Consider the following 18,120-nt stretch of genomic DNA (forward strand, 5'->3'; position numbering starts at 1 on the left):
ACGTTCTCAAATGTTGTATAAAAAATCATTGAAGGACATTATCGTATCGTATTAAATGAAGAGACCTAATGATAATTATATATTATAAGAAAATTAATGATAATGAATAATTTTGTGTGTATGACATTGGGCGAAATTTAATAACGAACAGACTTTTTTAAGAAGTATCTATACATATAATAAAATAAACTGATGAATTCGTTTCTCTGTTTCTCTATATAAAAAAATTGTGGAGACACTGCTAGTCTATTTCACAAATACATCACATTAATATAGTTACTAACTGAAAAGGCTATATAGTAGAATAATATAAAGTGTTGTCGATTAACACTTGTATTACGTTGATAATCAGGCGTCACAGATCAAACAAATCTAGCCAAACATGTCACAGATAACCATAAAACTGATAAGGCACCATGAATTGGCTATACTTGATAAGACTTAATGGGAAAACCTTGTTTATTAGAACGTCATTGGTTCCGTGTATCTATAGATAACATTTATATGTACTAGGATAGTTCGATGATTGAAGCCGACCTTCTTTATATCAACTCTCACCTTAGTCCTATCTAGTTGAAAGTGTGACTCATTGTACATTAATATAATGACTAGCTGTGACCCGCGGTTGAAACCGCGTAAGTCCGTATCCCGTAGGAATATCGGTATAAAAAGTGCCTGTGTTATTTCAGTTGTCCAGCTATCTACGAAGCGAATAGTATTATTATTCACCAATAGATGTCAGGAAAAAAAAACACGAATAAAACACGAATATGACATTATTTCAGTTGTCCAGCTGTCTACGAAGCAAAATAGTATTACTATTCACCAATAGATGTCAGGGGAAAAAAAACACGAATAAAACACGAATATGACATTTTCTAAAAAAAATTCTTAGCTAGATCGATTTATCGCCCTCGAAAACCCCTATATACTAAATTTCATGAAAATCGTTGGAGCCGATTCCGAGATCCCAATTATATATATATATATATATATACAAGAATTGCTCGTTTAAAGGTATAAGATAAGGTTGAAGCTTATTCATAAAACTAATATGCAATATCATAACTACAACCACAGATACTAAAAACTACAACATAATAAAGCTGTTAAAAAAAACCGCAAATAACAATTATCTGTTTTTTCATGGTATAATATAATTTCTAAAATTTTACCACATGTAAGTAATATTCGTTTCTGTCATTGTTTTAAAAATATTTTGAATGAATAATGAATATCAGTTGTTTTGAAAGTTAGTAATAGCAGTATTATGTTATCTGTGGTAACATTATACATTTATATAAATTGTCATTAACCTTTCACACATCACATACATAATTGTTGTTAAAGCTTAGTGCATTGTATACAGAAATTTGTTTTTATATACAAAACAAAGTAGTCGCATGTCAACATCAGCTGGTAGCGAATTGGACAGATTGCGTCCGGAATTTTTATATTGCGATTTAATAGCCGTCTCAGACATTTTTAATTCAAATCGCTATCATTTAAGAACTTGCTTATGAAAATGTTTTAATTTGAAATCATAGCAATTCTATTAAAGTACCTCGTTTAACACTATCGACATACAAAATCTACGACGAAAGTATTTATCAAGGTAGAACCTAAAAGTCCTGTATACTATGCTCAGAGGAGACAAAAATTGAGTTAAAAACCGTGACCAAGTTAGCATGAGTAGAAACAATGCACGAGAGAGTCATAACTCCATATAAACGAATATAAACGTTTTTAATATGAACAATATCTATGGAGACGATAACATGAAGTGTATGCACAAAGTGTAAGTAGACAGGGGCCAGGCCTTCTATATAAATAAATGTACCATCATTGATTGATTTCAAATAGACTGGCAATTATATCATAAAACAAAATTTGTTTTCTGTAAAAACTAAATAATAGTCTCGTACATACATTATAATGATGACAATGAGACATTTCTCAGTGTTGCCAACGAAAATATCAAATGATATAAGTTTCCTAAGGTAATTTAGTTGTGTTTCAATTGAATTCGATCGTTTTACAATGGAACACCATTGTCGAACCATTCTGACACGAATCAATTGAGAACAATTGAAGCATTAAAATTTTCAGTTTTAATTCCCTATATTTATGGGACAATACTAATTTAATAATGAATTAATTATTAAATTCATAACTCATTCACATGTTATGGTTTTCGCGCAAAATTTAAAAAAGTATATAAGAAAATAAAAAAAGCCCGAAATTTGATAGATTTACACAACATTTGTGTATTCAAGTCTAAATAATTTATCCATGTTCATAAATGCGAAAATTAAATAACGATTATGATATAGTTTAAGGCACCCATAGAATTAAAAAAAAAAAACAAGAAAAATAATACTACATTAACGAAAAGCGTCGTGGTGCTCAATTTCCATGTAATCACAATGTCACACACAAAAAAGACGACGCAGATCTAATCAAGATTTATGCTGAATACCAAATGCGCCCGCGCCGATCCAGGGTTTTCCCGTGTCCGGTTCTCAACGATCGGTCATGCAATGTTGACGGCATCGAATCGATTTATCTCTTGATCGATTTGTTATATCATAACGGGTATTGTTGCCAGGGGCAACAGGTAGTGGAGCGAATTCCTGTGCGTCAAATGAGACAATAGTCAGAGATTGACAGATTGAGGTTTTTATTTGCGTTATTTGAGAAAGTCATGCATTCATAACATAATCTTAAATGTTAATCAACACTGCGCACTTCATTTAATCGGATCTTGTAGTTTGTTTCAGTATATTTTATAGATAAAATAACAAACATTCAGAATACTATGGTGATAGTTTATCTAGACACAAGATTCACTTACCGAAACCAAAGATAATAAATAAACCACTCCGAAACTAATGCGTAAGACTGATGTAAAATTTTATTTCTCTTATAATCATCTACTTTTATTTGCTCTGTCAATATTTAAAAACATTTTTATACGTACGTCGCCGTGGAACAAATTATTTTAATATTTATAGAATATTATTAAACATCAATACCTATACGACGTATTTTTTACAAATAGTAATTTAATATCCCTGGTAAAATTTTAACATTTTCAATTGTTTATTTCATAACAGTCCCTTACCCTTGTGCTATAAAATATTCCGCATGATTAGAACACACTAATAAGTGTTTTGGGAATCAGGCTCATTATAATAAAAGGAGCGACCACAAATAGGCGGCCTGTGTTACAAAATTAACACTACTCATGGACCAATTCTCACGATCAAAGATCTTCGGAAATAATCGTCGTTTCGTGGTCATGTTACCTAATAGGGCATATTAGTTCGATATATTAGGTGCTAATAAGAAAACATATTAAGATAAGTTGTGGTTATAGTGACTCTTCTCGTATTTAACTTACTATTTAGCGTATAACTCATAATGCACATTCTTTAGTTGTGGATCGATTTATAAATATGGACCCTGTTTGTAAAATGTATATTTAATGATGTAATAATTCCTGAATTTAGTAGTATTATGTATCTTTATATCCTGATCATAGAATCGTTATAGTTATGTAAATATGTAAACGTTATTGTATAGAAGATTTGAATTCTTCAATTATAGTGATAGAGCTATTCTATCTAGAATAGGCTAAGTTGATGTAATCGTTGGTATTCTTGATTTCAATGTTTGTCCTTAATAATGGGCATAGATTTTTTATCTTGGAGATCATCCTGGCGGATCCGATTATCCTACAGGATAAAATATCTCAAACTCTCAAAATATATGCAACATTGTTTTATATTACTTCAGATATATAGATATCTCTCTATATCCACGATTTTCTATATTATGGTCTTCATTAAAGAACCAGTCTTACTACACTGTGTTTATCTAAGATTAAAATATTAATTACTGTTTTACATTAACTTCAATGATGTCATTAAAGAATTAATGGACATCGAGCCACTGTCCGTGTGTTATTTTAACATGGAAGGATATCCTTTTAAATATTGATATAATGTTTTATTAAAAAAACATATTTACTAGTTAGATATCCGTACACTACAGCAATAATTATATATAATAGTTAGTTGTAAAAACAATATATTAAGTAATTTTTCAAATTAATGTTTTCCATTTCATAATATTATACATTTAAATTCAACATTGTTACAAAAAAATCATCAAAATCGGTTCACCCAGTCGTAAGCTCTAAAGAAACGAAAGAAGGAAAGAAGTCGGTTGTAAATAAACAAGCTTTACTGACTCTTGTTCGATCAAATAATATGATGTAGATTATTTATTTACCTACTATATTACATTTGACTTTCTCAACATCGACCTTTAATGTAAATTTGTCAGTCAACCCAGCGTGTTGAAAGATAACATCAGTCATTATTTATGAATGGACAAACTGACCTGTGATATGGAAGGTTGTATAACTGTTGACCACAATAGAAATCGAAATAGTACCACGTCACGTGTTAACGAAATTTTTAATCGAACGCGTTTCGTAATTGAAAAATATATCACAAAAGTTAATAACATTCTTATTTAATCTCTCCCTGATAAGTATCTGATCTATCTCAACATTGCTTTAATTAATTAATTAAACTTTTTATTGGATTGAACGCATTTCGGATTACATGTGGATTGTAAATTCGTGTGTCACACACATTATTACTTAAAACTATCATTATTATCCAAATTTATCTCACATAGAAAATTTTGTTTGATTAATTATTTGTATCGCAAAATTATGCGCGAAAAAAAATATCAAAAATAAAAAAATTGTGCTTAAACTGTTTGTAACGTACGTTGTGCAGTTGTACAAATAATATTGCTCAAGACAAGCAAGGTCATAAAAAAAAACAATTTTTTTTAACGTTTTCTATGCAACTTCGACCTGGCTGTTAAAATCAAATCAGCGTCTACATCTCAATAACTAAGTTTCGAAAGAGTTTGCCATTTTTTATTATTTATACCCGCTATTGACACAATCATAATCACGACTCACGAATGAAAATTATCACGAAATTGCGAAAAAAACGTCTTGAAATAATAAAGCTTTTGTAATAATGAATGGAGGGTTTAAACATAATTCGTTTTAGCTTGTAAATCTGTTCTCCCTCGGTTAAAGAAATAACGTATTTTAGTAGTATTGCATTCAATATATAATAACTTCTATAGTACACAAAATGTATATCGTTTATTGATTGTATCCTAAATAGATCACTTCACACTAATATTATAAATGTGAAAGTTTATTTGTTTGGATGTTTGTCCGGCAATCACGCTGAAACTACTGAACGGATTTTGATGAAATTTGACATATAGACAGGGTATGAGCTGACGTGGGTGATAGAATATTTTATACTGATTAAATGCACCCGTGGGATAAAACAGGAATTTTGATATCAGGGCGGAGCCGGGAGGAGCGTCTAATTAAATGTATTTTTATATGTAAAATAAAACCCTAAACTAAAATATAGCGCCCACTTATAATGGTGTAATTCACCCACTGATAATTTCCTTGGGTTTAAGTTTTAGTTAAATCGATTAAAACACAATAAGAGGAAATCGGCATCTAATCATCAGCGTACATTCGCTAATGAAGTACCGTTTGCGACTAAGTGCTTTACCTTGGGAACTGTACTTGTTTTTATTTTTCTATCATTTCGTAACTAGAAACATACATCCTACTAATATTATAAATGCGAAAGTTTGTAAGGATGTGTGTGCGTGTTTGTTGCTCTTTCACGCAAAAACAACTGTACCGATTGCAATGAAATTTGGTACGTAGATAGCTGGACAAGTGAAATAACATATAGGCAACTTTTATCTCGATATTTCTACGGGATACGGACTTACGCGGGTGAAAGCGCGGCGCGTAGCTAGTATATTATATACGAGAGCGTGTCTTGACATCATAGAGCGGATTATTTAATGTCAACTACTTACTATTCTTGTTAAAGAAGGGTCGTAGTGTGAATAGGTTACAAAACTAGACTAAAGATTTCTAGAAAATAGATTGGATGGAGAATTGGATTATATTTATATAAATTTATATATTTTGTATATATATAAAGTTTTAATTTTGGAAATATCTCTAGAATATTATCGTGGTTTATGTTTCCGAAAAATCTAGCATTTTTCATAATGAAAACAACTATCCTAATGCTTTGCTTTTCAAAAATACAAACATTATGAATAACGAAAATGGATTAATTTATCATGATAGATGCATATCTATCGTGTATTAGTTCGCATGAACTTAATAGCTTATAACTACTTTATGTGTGGGTAATATATTTGAAACGGTTTTAATACATGCTAATTGCAATTCTCAACTTCCCACTGTTTATCGTATTTACGATTATTAGCTAATTAAGATACGTTCATAAAATACAAAAACATACATATTATGTCAAAGCTGTGAATTATTTGCTTGCAATTATTACAGAAAATTTAATAAAAGCACATTTTTCGAAAAATCTTTATTATAAAATTAAACAAGTGTATATTAATAAAAATTACTCATATATTTGACACGTTGTAACCATAAAACAAAAAACATTGTTTGAATGTGTGAAAATTATCATGTTTCACGTTCGTACCTCGATTCGGTGTAACCGTCACTTAAGTAGTTTCCCAGTAAGTGGGTATAATAAGACACAATTTGCACTTCACCTCGCAACTAGTGTAACAAATATTACTGTGTCAAACTACACCCATCGTCTACGCTTGTTCCAAAACTCTATAAGTTGCCTCTCAATTGTAATTGCCTATTAAATCATTTGGTTTTTGTTTTGATTTATGTCGATCAGCGTAATATTTAAAGGGTGTTTTTTTCACTATTCCTTCATTCAAACTTCACTTTATTAAATAAACATCTCAAATCTTTTATACTAAAATTCGCGTTAAATTTCTTAAGAGCTTTGTCATAGCATAAGTAATTTGTCCTTCTAAATATATCCTACAAGATTGTCTCAGTAACAAGCTACCAGTGGGCGATTCTTACCAACACAAACGATTTGTGTTTTTATCTATGCTTGATCATTATACTTGGAATTATTTGCAATATAAATAGACATCACAAGAGTTCAATTACCGTTGAGAACATAGCGCGATTTAATTTCATAACATGCATTATAGCTGCTATTGTATTTATATTTTTCACAGTCCATGGACGTAACTAAAATAAGCAGATTACTGTTTCTGGTCTCACATAAACAAACATCAGACTGTTTGTAATGTACTATTAATATGGAAGCGATAGATCAATGCATGTGGATCATGTATTACACTAACACGCGGTATGCTTTATACACCTGACTTCATATTTAGTTAGCAGGTAATGACGTCATAAATAAAATTATTACAGACTATGATTTTTGTAGTTTCGCGGTTAAATAAAAGTCATTATTTTTTTTTATTTTGAAGTAAGAAAGGTAGCCTACCTTAACAATTTTTTTTTATCTTGACGACTTAATAAAATGGATTTAGGCATCGTTTTAGCATCATCACATGTTTGTATTTTACAAAGACATTTTAATGATTTGTTCTTTTAAAGCCAAATTAAGGTATATCTATGATTCAGTACAGCAACGATGGTTTATTTTCTATTATTTGCAAGTTATTAAATTATGAATATGTGCGTTAGTAGCATTTATCTTATGCATTTAGCATATATCTATATGTAGGTATTGGAAATAATTGGTACTTTAAATAATTCGTGAAATTCATTACAGTTTATCGATTTTGGTAAATGAATAAAATATTCGCAATTAAATTTATATATCTTTATACACTTTTTTAAAACAATTGGAAATAACAATTCTAAAATAAGCCCTTGCCTTTAACAATTATCACATTATAAACGGCAAAAAGTATTAAATTATGGAGAGATTTTAGTACTAAACTCTTAAGATGGTATATTTCAACCAATAATACAATTCTCAAGTAAGTATAAATATGACGTAACTTCATTGAATCGAATCAGCTGTAATCCATTCTTATTTATAGACAACAATCCCTTCTTAAATATATCACATCGTTTTTTAGATGTGACTAAACATTATTGGGAAATCATAAAAAGTTCATGTGTCCGGTCTTTAATTATCATAAAAAATAGGTTATACATAACCTATTGTTGTATCACGACATGCTCGCGGGACTCAATGGCGATTTTAATTACGATAAATCATATCTCAATAGAATGAGTAATTCGAATTATGTAATCATTATCAGAAAAACTCTTGAGACTTGATGTATAAACCATTCTTACGTTGACATTGATACTCATTGATTTTTATTTATTTCCAATATGTTGTATAAATTGAATCAAATTTTTTTGTGAATAAAAAAAGACCTTATTTTTATAATTATCCCAATAATTTCTACACGAAGTCGATTAGGAAGTGTCAGTATCATTTAAATATGCAATATGATTATTCTAATGATATTCTATTACATAAAAAAATGCTTAAATTTATTAATAACATGCATACTTCAAACAGTTTTATTTCCTTTTATCTTTAAAATAATGAACCAAATGCGATTCTAGATCGTTAAAACTTCAAACATTCTCGGACTTAACGTCTTGTTAGATCGAATCATTGTTTTGCATAATGCTGCACTATGTAAATTCTAAATATTGGAGCAGGGAACACTTAGCATCAATTTATTAATTATCATTGTTTTTGATTTGTAATCATCGATACTTGTGTATTTTATGTTTGTTAGATTAAAACCTTCATTTATGATATAAAAAAAGAATAAAATCTCTTTGATTCTATATTAATGATCTAATTAATTGTCGGTTATGTTTTTAGTATGGATTGATTTAAAAATATTTTTCCACAATTTATAGTTGTTTTCGTGCATTGGAAAAGTAATTCCGAGCCTTACATTTTAATTACTGGTATACAAGTAATTCTTCACGCTTTTCGATTACACCGTATGCATTGTAGATATTATGAGACGAAGTTTCAGTGTGTACATATACTAACCTAACCTCACATCGTTTCAAAGGACAATGCTTTAATACTCTGCTTTATTTTGAGAAATAAAATATACAGCCTGAACATGGACATTATGTATAAACGACAAGAAGCTTATCGCAATTAAATAAAAACACGATTACTCTTTAGAACTCTACCGTTACCTTCTACGTTAGGTTGAATATTGTGAGATAAGAAAATTGTACGATCTATCTATGGATATTTATAGTTCTATAGATAATTTGAATTACTCACAAAGTGTGTAACATCGTCGATATGCGAATGCAACGTATCCAGGTTCTCTTCAGCAAACATATGATTCTTCAGTCTTAACGGTTGTGGAACTTTCAAACGTAAGTTCGGTTTCACTAATCTCTTCTCGTTCTCACTATCAATGTCCACTTTCTCACTAAAAGGACACCCATGGTATCCATTCATGTGTTCGGCCTTTGGTATACCTCTATCAACTTTATCACAGTCTTTAATTTTATCAACATTATTTTCCATCGTCGCTAATTCTTTATTCATCCCGTTCAAATGACTGGACTCTGTATCTTTTGAGCAACAGTTAAATATTTTTGACATTTGAGCACTGAAAGCGATCACTGAAATAATGCTAACTCGTGCACCCTACTGAGTTGATTATTATCGAATGCAGCATAATATATATGTATACGGTAGTAAGGCTCAAAGCGAACTGACAACTGGTTGTCTCGGCAACCGGTCTGTGGCTACTCCAAACTTCGAACACAAAACTATATCCGCAAAAAATATCAACAAGTGTGCGTCACGCTTTAAATGAAAAATCCAGTGTCACCAAATCACGACGCGGAGTCGCGGACTAGGAAAATTATTTTAATTGACTGATTAGTTACGTATAATCTGCGTCGAGTATTTACGGATATGCGCATTTTTATGAATGAAATAAATATAAATAGAAGATTATTTTTATACTTGCGTTTGCGTTCAACAACTAGCGGATCTAAGATATTGATTTTTAACTTGAAGATTAGTCTTCAAGCCTAGTTATTAGACCTACTTACGAAGGATGCTTGATAAAGCAAACTATTTATAGCGAAGGCCGTGGCTAGATTATCCTCCATTGTGAACTAGGCATTGTTACGTGAAATTGTTTATCTACTTAAAAACTCTTTTACCTTGTATGTCGTTATTAAACATAAATTGAAATGTTGGAGTTTTGATTTTCTTATGGAAAATATCATACTCATTCCTTATTCTTATTCTTCAAAAGAAATCGATAAGAAAATCATATCATTTATCTATGTTGTTATAACACATTTGTAGTGATACAACAGTTTTGTATATTCTATTTATATCTAAAAATATTGTCAATTGAAAAAAGTGATAGTAGAATATTATCGTAAATCGTTATTGTCAAAGGTATTATTAGATTAAACAAATGTTTTATTCATCACGGGGACTTTTGTTAGGAAATTCCAATTCACTATTAGGTCTTATTCGTAATCCATAACGCTTCATGGTCTAAACCACAGTTGAAATATCGCAGGTTCTCCCCGGTTTTCGAATGCAACTTCAATCACTTCCCAGTAAATCAAATGAATGACATATGACGAAATGTCTACGTGAGCACTGTCATACAATCGCGAATTGAACAAGGTCTCAGAACTACCGCTTTTTAGCTTACTAAACACTGCCTTATAATTTTATAAAATTGTTACTCAATATGGAAAGCAGTGGCTAGGACCTCGGCCTTGAAGGGATTCCAGATTGGACGGGCACGCAATAAAACAAAATCATCGTGGGGAAAACAGCCCGTTAAAGAATCAGATAAAACAAAAATCAATCAAACATTAAGATCTTGGGTCTTTTTAAAACGTTTGTAAACTTTGTCTATTTCTTATTTAACATGTTTCATATAGTTTACACGAACTTCTACAGGCCTACCCTGTGACGTCATACCACATATTCATAATTTTAATATATTGTAGGTACCTACGTAAGTAAAAGAAATATTTTATGCATGAACTATAAATTGTTGATTAGAAACAAAGGCTTCCGCACTAATATAGTTATGCAACGCTATTTAAATAAGCCTTTAAATAATACTCGTTTTATCTTAGAGTAAATTGAATTAAACGTTTACTTATCGTAACAAACATAATGTATTTAGTTGATAAATAATATTTGCATATTGATCACAATGTGGTCAAATTATGCCCATAAATAAACAAGAGTTTCTATTGTGGAAATAGTATAAGATTTATAATTAAAAGACGTCATATTTTTTTTATAAAAATTATCACAGGAAGATGTCTCTAGTGATATCATAAAATGCTAGAATCTCTTTATATAGGAAAAAATACGTGTATTATTTTCTTTAGAGACTAATCCATCATTAAGATCTTGTTTATATTTTATTTATTCTATAGATAATGGAGGGGCGAGAAAAAATAAAAATACAATTGAGTACGAAGGAACTTTATTTGATCGATACAGACAAATATTTCATTTTAATCAATTTTTGCAACTAGATTTTTATTATATAATATAATCTCTTCAATAGCTGAAACAGTGCGAATAAATTTTGATATGAACGTCATAAAATTTTAGTCCCAAACGTGCATTCCAATTTTACAAGATATGGTAATATTAATTATTAAATATCTGTTACATTTAAAAATATTCAAATTTGAAACATAGCTATAAGAATGTATATTTAATACTTATCGAACAAGAGTAATAGAAAATATTAATACATTTCTTAGGACTAGCTTAAAGAATCACAAAGTGAACGTTCACGCATAATAATAAAGTATAGGACAGTAAAAATATTGAGTGACGATGTATGCTAAAACATTAATAAAGTATCTTAACTACCGATTATATATTATAATATTTGAGGAAGGATGATAATATAGTATCCATCGAATTATAAATATTTTAATACTTGAATTAATCTAAGCATAACTTTATTACAAGCTACAAAAAAAATTACTAATTAAATTATGTACAAAAACATATTAATAATACTAAAAATCTTTATACAAAATTGCGACATTACAAAACGTAATTGATTATGTTAGAATGATACAGTGCACGTGTAAACAAAGATTTAAAGCAATTGTAAAACCATGGGACATTCATTTAATATTAATATTTTAAATTGCGTATTGAGAAATAGATATTTCCATAACAGAAACGACAGTTGTTGTGTTTATTTAAAATGTCCAATGCTGTTAGAACTGCATATTATGAGGAGCATGATTTTTCTATGTAAAATTATATTTTAAACGTAAAAGAACTCTTACATAATAAACATATGGCATAGACTTTCTAAATATAATTTAGTACTGAAAATTAAATTTATTTTTACTTTGTGCGTTAACACATCGACTTTGACCCTGCTTTGAATATATACAAAATAGCAATAAAAATAGCGTTAATAAAATAGTTTATTTGAGCAGTTTTTATTCCAAATATAGTTAGTGAAATGAATAAGGATAGAATGTTATAACTATTTACATTAAAATACAAAATCCAGCACAACCACTTCGAAATATTCTGGTTGAAGCAAATGCATTGAAAAAGCTAGATCAGCTCTAATTGACTCCATTAAAAATACACTGTGATGGTAGTTAAAATGGAAACAATTTAATATCTAAAATTGATTAAGTTATATGTAAACTTCATAATGAACTCGTAAGTCAAATTGCTCGAATTTTTTAATGATAAGCAAATATATTGATCATCGATCTTTATCTTACGTTAGGAAATGCAGATATAAATTACAAGTTTGAAAGCATTTCTTTTCAATATGAACCAACATCAACATTGAGTTCATACTTGGATTCAATCCATAAATTTATTTATAATACTTAACTTCTTCGAATACACTTTCTCTAAATTTTATTCTACGTCCCCTCTCACATCCCGCAAACATATTTTGTTAAGTCCTTGTAATTTTATTGTTTCATACATTTTTCAACAATAAGTGCTTTTTGTACCTTTGTAAAGTTTCCCATAGTCAAAATTTAATGCTACTGGTAATTTGTTCAAATTTCCCATTTAAATTAAAACAGTACAATGAATACTAAAGCGATGTGTTTGTCAAAATATACTTCAACATAATTGTTAATAATCTGTGTACAGTACAAATTGACGTATGTGATTCTGACTATATCTAGAGAAATAGTCTACAAATTAAATAATAAAAAAGGTTGACATGGAAAACATACATATTATGATAACACACATATTATGATCAAAAGAAACCAAAAAGAATGAAACGTCTATTCAACATCACATTACATTTATGTAATTATTTTTGGAACAAATTTTATTTTCTATTATTATTATTTTTACACACAATCTACAAGAGCAAATAGTAACCGCCAATAGTAATATGAATGTATTTGAAATTACTGCAAATCTGAAGGATAAAAAGGCAAACACGGCATAATCACAAACAGAATAAAACAATATATCTGAAACGGTAAACGTGTATCGAGTTCAATGTAAATCTAGTTACAGACATGTACCAAGATTTTTGATGTGAATCAAATAACATAGAGTTTACTAACATGTATCTACTTTAGTGTATCAAGTTTGACATGTATCGAGTTTGAGGTGTATCGAGTTTAAGTGTATCGAGTGTGAGGTGTATCGAGTATGAGGTGTATCGAGTGTGTGGTGCATCGAGTGTGTGGTGTATCGAGTGAGAGGTGTAACGAGTTATGTGTGCGGCCGCGGGGAGCGCGAGGAGCGGCGTCAGGGCAGCGCGGCGACGCGGTTGCGGCGCGCGGACTCGCGGGACGCGCTGTGCACCTCGGCGGTGCGCAGCGTTATACCGAATATGTCCTCGTGGTAGCGGTTCTCCTCCTACGTGAATATCACCGAAGAACCGATGTATCATTATTGACTGAGCTTGGTTGAGGTATCATTATTGCTGGGTGGTTTCAACTTTACACGATCAGGGATTACGTAAGGATTGATGAGGGGAGTAAAGGAATGGGTAGGGTAGGGTAGGAAAAGGTAAAGATTGCGAGCTCCCCCACTCATCGATCGAAAAACAGTAGTCTTCACTGGCTACAGTTTCAAGCAAAGCTTTTGTGGGAGCTAGCCCAATTGACAACATTTCAAAATTATAAGCTGTTTTTTTACTTTAATCGAAACTAGATCTAAAATAACAGGACCTGTATATTTTTGTTTTTTTTTTCAAAATATAGAGGGTTTCATTCATCTTTTTTTAGTTTAAAAATCTCATTCTAATATGTACAAGCATGACGTCATTAATTCACAAAAAACTGTAATTAATGACATTACATTTCATTATATGCAAATTTAACATGAGAACATATTTGTGCTACTATATGTATGACGTCTTCACATCAAAATGAAATTTTATCAATTTGTGGCGAAATATGTCTATATTAAGGTCCATAAAGTGATACAAAATGCACATTATCACTTAAAGTTAGTTTAATGCGCTAAAATTGAAATTATGTTAATATCAAGGTGTAGGTATAAAAATTTCATAATTGTTGACAAAAAATAACGCTAAAAGTATATGAAGCCGAATACTAACCTTTAATATAAACATGAAGTTTTGTGCTTGCTCATCGGTCATATTGCCGTGTTTCTTAATGATCCCCTTTAACTTTTGATGAACGTCTTCCGCCATCTTACAATCACCGCACACATAGAAATGTGCTCCTGAATTTATAAGCAAATCGTGTATTTCCGCTCCCTCTTTTTCCGCTAATTCTTGGACGTACATCTACAATACCATTAAAAGTGTTACCGGAGTTAAACGACCAGGAATATTTCCCAATACATTTTGTTTAAAGTGAAAAACTTAATTGCTCTCTTACTTATCCTCCAAACTTAGTTAAACTAAGTTTAGGGGATAAGTTAGAGAGAGAGAGCGATGTATTTAATAATTTTACTTATATGTAATCGTATAAGGTAGTGCCTGGTGATCTGCATTACTGGTTAGTTGCTATCACAGGCACCAGTCCTCTCCATTTTTGTTTAATTGTATTTTTTTGTAACTGTAGTTGTTAGTTTTATTTTATTTTTATTGTTCAATGCACACATAGTAAAAAAAAAACATTTCGTACAATTGGTGTCCTTATCATTTAGCGATTTTTTCTAAGCAACCTTGGGATATATGGAAAATGAAAGATTCAAAAGGTAGATGTATGAGAAATAAGCATAGTTTTTGTGAGGAAATTAATAAATGTTATTATTATTACTTTCGGAATATTCTTTTCCCTCGACAGAGCGAGGAAGACTTTCGACAGTACGCCATCTCGCAACGCTTGCTCCTTCTCCTCTCGATACAGGTCCATGGTCCTGGTCCGACATCCGAAGAACAGCCAGACCGGACCAGCGTTGGGACGAGCTCGGGAATTGAGCAACGCTTTCCGATGGTGCCAGAAACCTCGGAACGGCGCTATCCCCGTACCGGGACCTATCAGTATTAAGGGCACTGATAGATCTTGAGGTAGGTGGAAGTTGGGGGCGCTGAAACGTTTGGTCTCATTATAATTGGATATTGGAAATTGAAGAATTCAGAAATTAGCAATGTTAGCAATGTTGCTCTGGTTTGGCAGGAAGACACGGGTTCGCATACCGCCTCGTAATAATTTTATAATTCTTTATAAATGTCTGGTTTATAAAAGCATCTAAATGCTATAAAACTAAAAATTAAGAAAAAATGTAATATTTTCAATTTGACATAAGAATTTTGATGAAACTGCGATGCGTATTCAATGTCGAGGTCTGATTTTATGTTATTAATCAATATCCTTCGCTATAAAATAAGTATCATCATGGTATAGTCATATCACTCAATTATACTAAAAAGCTATGTTCAAAATACATGCCTTTTCATCATTACTCGCCAGTTTTAGTATATGCACAAACTATTCATCGATATCAAATATTGACTAACGGAAATAACAAACAATGACCCAACGTGTATAACAAAATTACCTTCGTATAAAGAGATAAACCTCATCCCCCGGCTTACGATCCATGAGATAATTCGAGCAAACACCATAATGCACTGGGCCTTCTCCATCTAGAACATTACATCACCCACATATAAATACGCAACAATCTCGGATTTGACTCACTTCCGCGAGTGTCGAACATCAAAGCGAGCAAAAATTGTGTTCCACGAAATTCGCGGAACACAATTTTCCAATGGAATTAATTCATGTGTGGGAATGCATATTACGAATTGATGAGGTTAACGCGGCGAATGTTTCTTCGCTCGCTGTTAACTCGGATAGCCCCGTTTTCGTGACCGCAAGTTCCGTAGCTATTTACCTCAATAAATCAGAATTGTTGTCAAGGATGATGATTATTTATGGCGCGCGTTCGCTGGTTATTGTTTGTAAATATCTTGGTTAATTGTAATCGAAATTTTTTGATGATGATTTTTTTTTTCGATTATTGTGAAATGAGGTCACTTGTATCGTAACTTCTATGAGAAGTAATATAAATAGATCTGTAAAATTGTACACAAAAGTTATGAATTTTGGTCAATCATAAAAGTGTAGGAACCGCAAGATATCGCAATTATCATCAGGCACCAATGCTGTATGCATTTGTAACTATATATTTGAGACTGTGATTTATAATTATTGTAGGTAGGTAGCATGAAGGTTTTCCAATATATTTTTATTTCCAATAACTTCATAAATGTTTTCAATATAAACTTTTAAGATTAATCATAAAAAAAATCGGAATTTCTCAGAAACAACGACACTTTGTTCTAAAATAATTTAAATTCCTTAGAAACGACACTTTACTTATATGAAAACTGTAAAAAAAATTCCCACCAGCATAAAAACCCCACTCACCCTGAGTCCTATACGTAACAACAGCAACAGTGAGGTGCAGACGCTTCGGATGAGCGAGAGGAGAAGAAGAGATCGAATAGAATCGTGGCTGCAAAGGAGAGAGTAACGCCGCGAGAAGAGAAGCACTCGGCTTAGCGGACGGGAACTGGTCCAGCACTTCGGAGAGAGTCGGGAAGTAGAAGTGGCGCCAGTCCTCGTACGCTGAGGGGTCCTGGATGAAAATAATTATGAGCATTTTAATACCTTATGCTTTAAAATTGTAACTTGAAATAAATTAGTTAAATTATGGATATTTCACCTAAAATTTCTATTGTATGGTTATTAGGATTTTATTCAAAGCAAATATCTTTAATATCTGTCTGTGTTTCATCACTACGTAATTTGTAATTTTAACTGACAGATAAACTCTACAGAACGTATTCAATGGTAATGAAACCAGCCATAAATCTTATTTTAATATCACTTTAGAGTAGGGAATCATATTAAATCTTATTTTAAAATTTGTTCTTAAAATAAGAAAGTTGTACGAGTACATTCAGGTACGATTAACATTCATGATCACGACTAACACAAAACGGGATCAAATTGTATATCTACATAACCATCATGTACAAATGCGAAAGTAATCTGTCTGTCCGTCTGTTCTTCACACCGAAACACATAACCGGTTCAGAATAAATTTGGTACAGAGCTTGCTATACTCCTAGTTCGGTCCAAGATGTTAATCAAAACATCTTGGACCAAGCCTGTTTATTATTTACAATCGAACTTCACTTCAGGCGAAAAGAAAAAGGACATCCCGATAATATAGGAATGGAAAGTATAGGAGTAAACCCTACTTCCATAGATAATACGGGTGAATCCGCGAGCGGTAAGCTAGCAAACCAAAATTACCGTCGCCAACACATTCAGCTGTTTCCTCTCGTTCTCACTAGAGCAAGTCTTCGCCAAGTATTGCAAGAGTATGGTCGTGGGTGGTGTGGTTATGTCCAGGAACCTCGTGAACAAATCGCGCACGCTGGCGGCCGGCAGCCTCTCGTGCGGTTCCCAAGATTTCACCGGCCCTATGTAATTACCAACGTTTGGTGTGTGACCGGTTTGAGAACTCATTTTATGAGCGGACAATGAGGATGGACAATAATGACACTGTTTAGTAATTGAATTAATTTATTCCTTTCTTATTTTTGATCACGAGGCGGGTTTCGAAACCGCGTCGTTTTGCCAAACCGTAGCCTCGTGACCAAAATTATATATATTATTATTAATCATTTATTTTC

The 18,120-nt window shown here is 31.5% G+C and overlaps 2 protein-coding genes across 3 annotated transcripts in view; both read right to left on the bottom strand.

Moving 5' to 3' along the window:
* Window positions 1–9,700, bottom strand: part of LOC119834982 (nitric oxide synthase-like) — a 28,535-nt gene extending 18,835 nt beyond the window's left edge. The window contains exon 1 of the mRNA XM_038359559.1: window positions 9,246–9,700. Within this exon, the coding sequence (XP_038215487.1) occupies window positions 9,246–9,575 (330 nt within the window). The 5' untranslated portion in view covers window positions 9,576–9,700. The remainder of the gene's footprint in view (window positions 1–9,245) is intronic.
* Window positions 9,701–13,666: 3,966 nt separating this feature from the next.
* LOC119834983 (nitric oxide synthase-like protein) overlaps window positions 13,667–18,120 on the bottom strand; it is a 65,266-nt gene continuing 60,812 nt past the window's right edge. For both annotated transcript variants that reach the window (XM_038359562.1, XM_038359561.1), the window contains exons 17-22: window positions 17,738–17,907; window positions 16,844–17,054; window positions 15,969–16,056; window positions 15,227–15,497; window positions 14,557–14,748; window positions 13,667–13,850 (exon numbers count right to left, since the gene is read on the bottom strand). In XM_038359562.1, coding sequence (XP_038215490.1) covers window positions 13,740–13,850; window positions 14,557–14,748; window positions 15,227–15,497; window positions 15,969–16,056; window positions 16,844–17,054; window positions 17,738–17,907 — 1,043 coding nt within the window. In that variant the 3' untranslated portion in view covers window positions 13,667–13,739. The remainder of the gene's footprint in view (window positions 13,851–14,556; window positions 14,749–15,226; window positions 15,498–15,968; window positions 16,057–16,843; window positions 17,055–17,737; window positions 17,908–18,120) is intronic.

This window comes from Zerene cesonia, chromosome 20, assembly GCF_012273895.1.
Source record: "Zerene cesonia ecotype Mississippi chromosome 20, Zerene_cesonia_1.1, whole genome shotgun sequence".
Lineage (NCBI taxonomy): Eukaryota > Metazoa > Arthropoda > Insecta > Lepidoptera > Pieridae > Zerene > Zerene cesonia.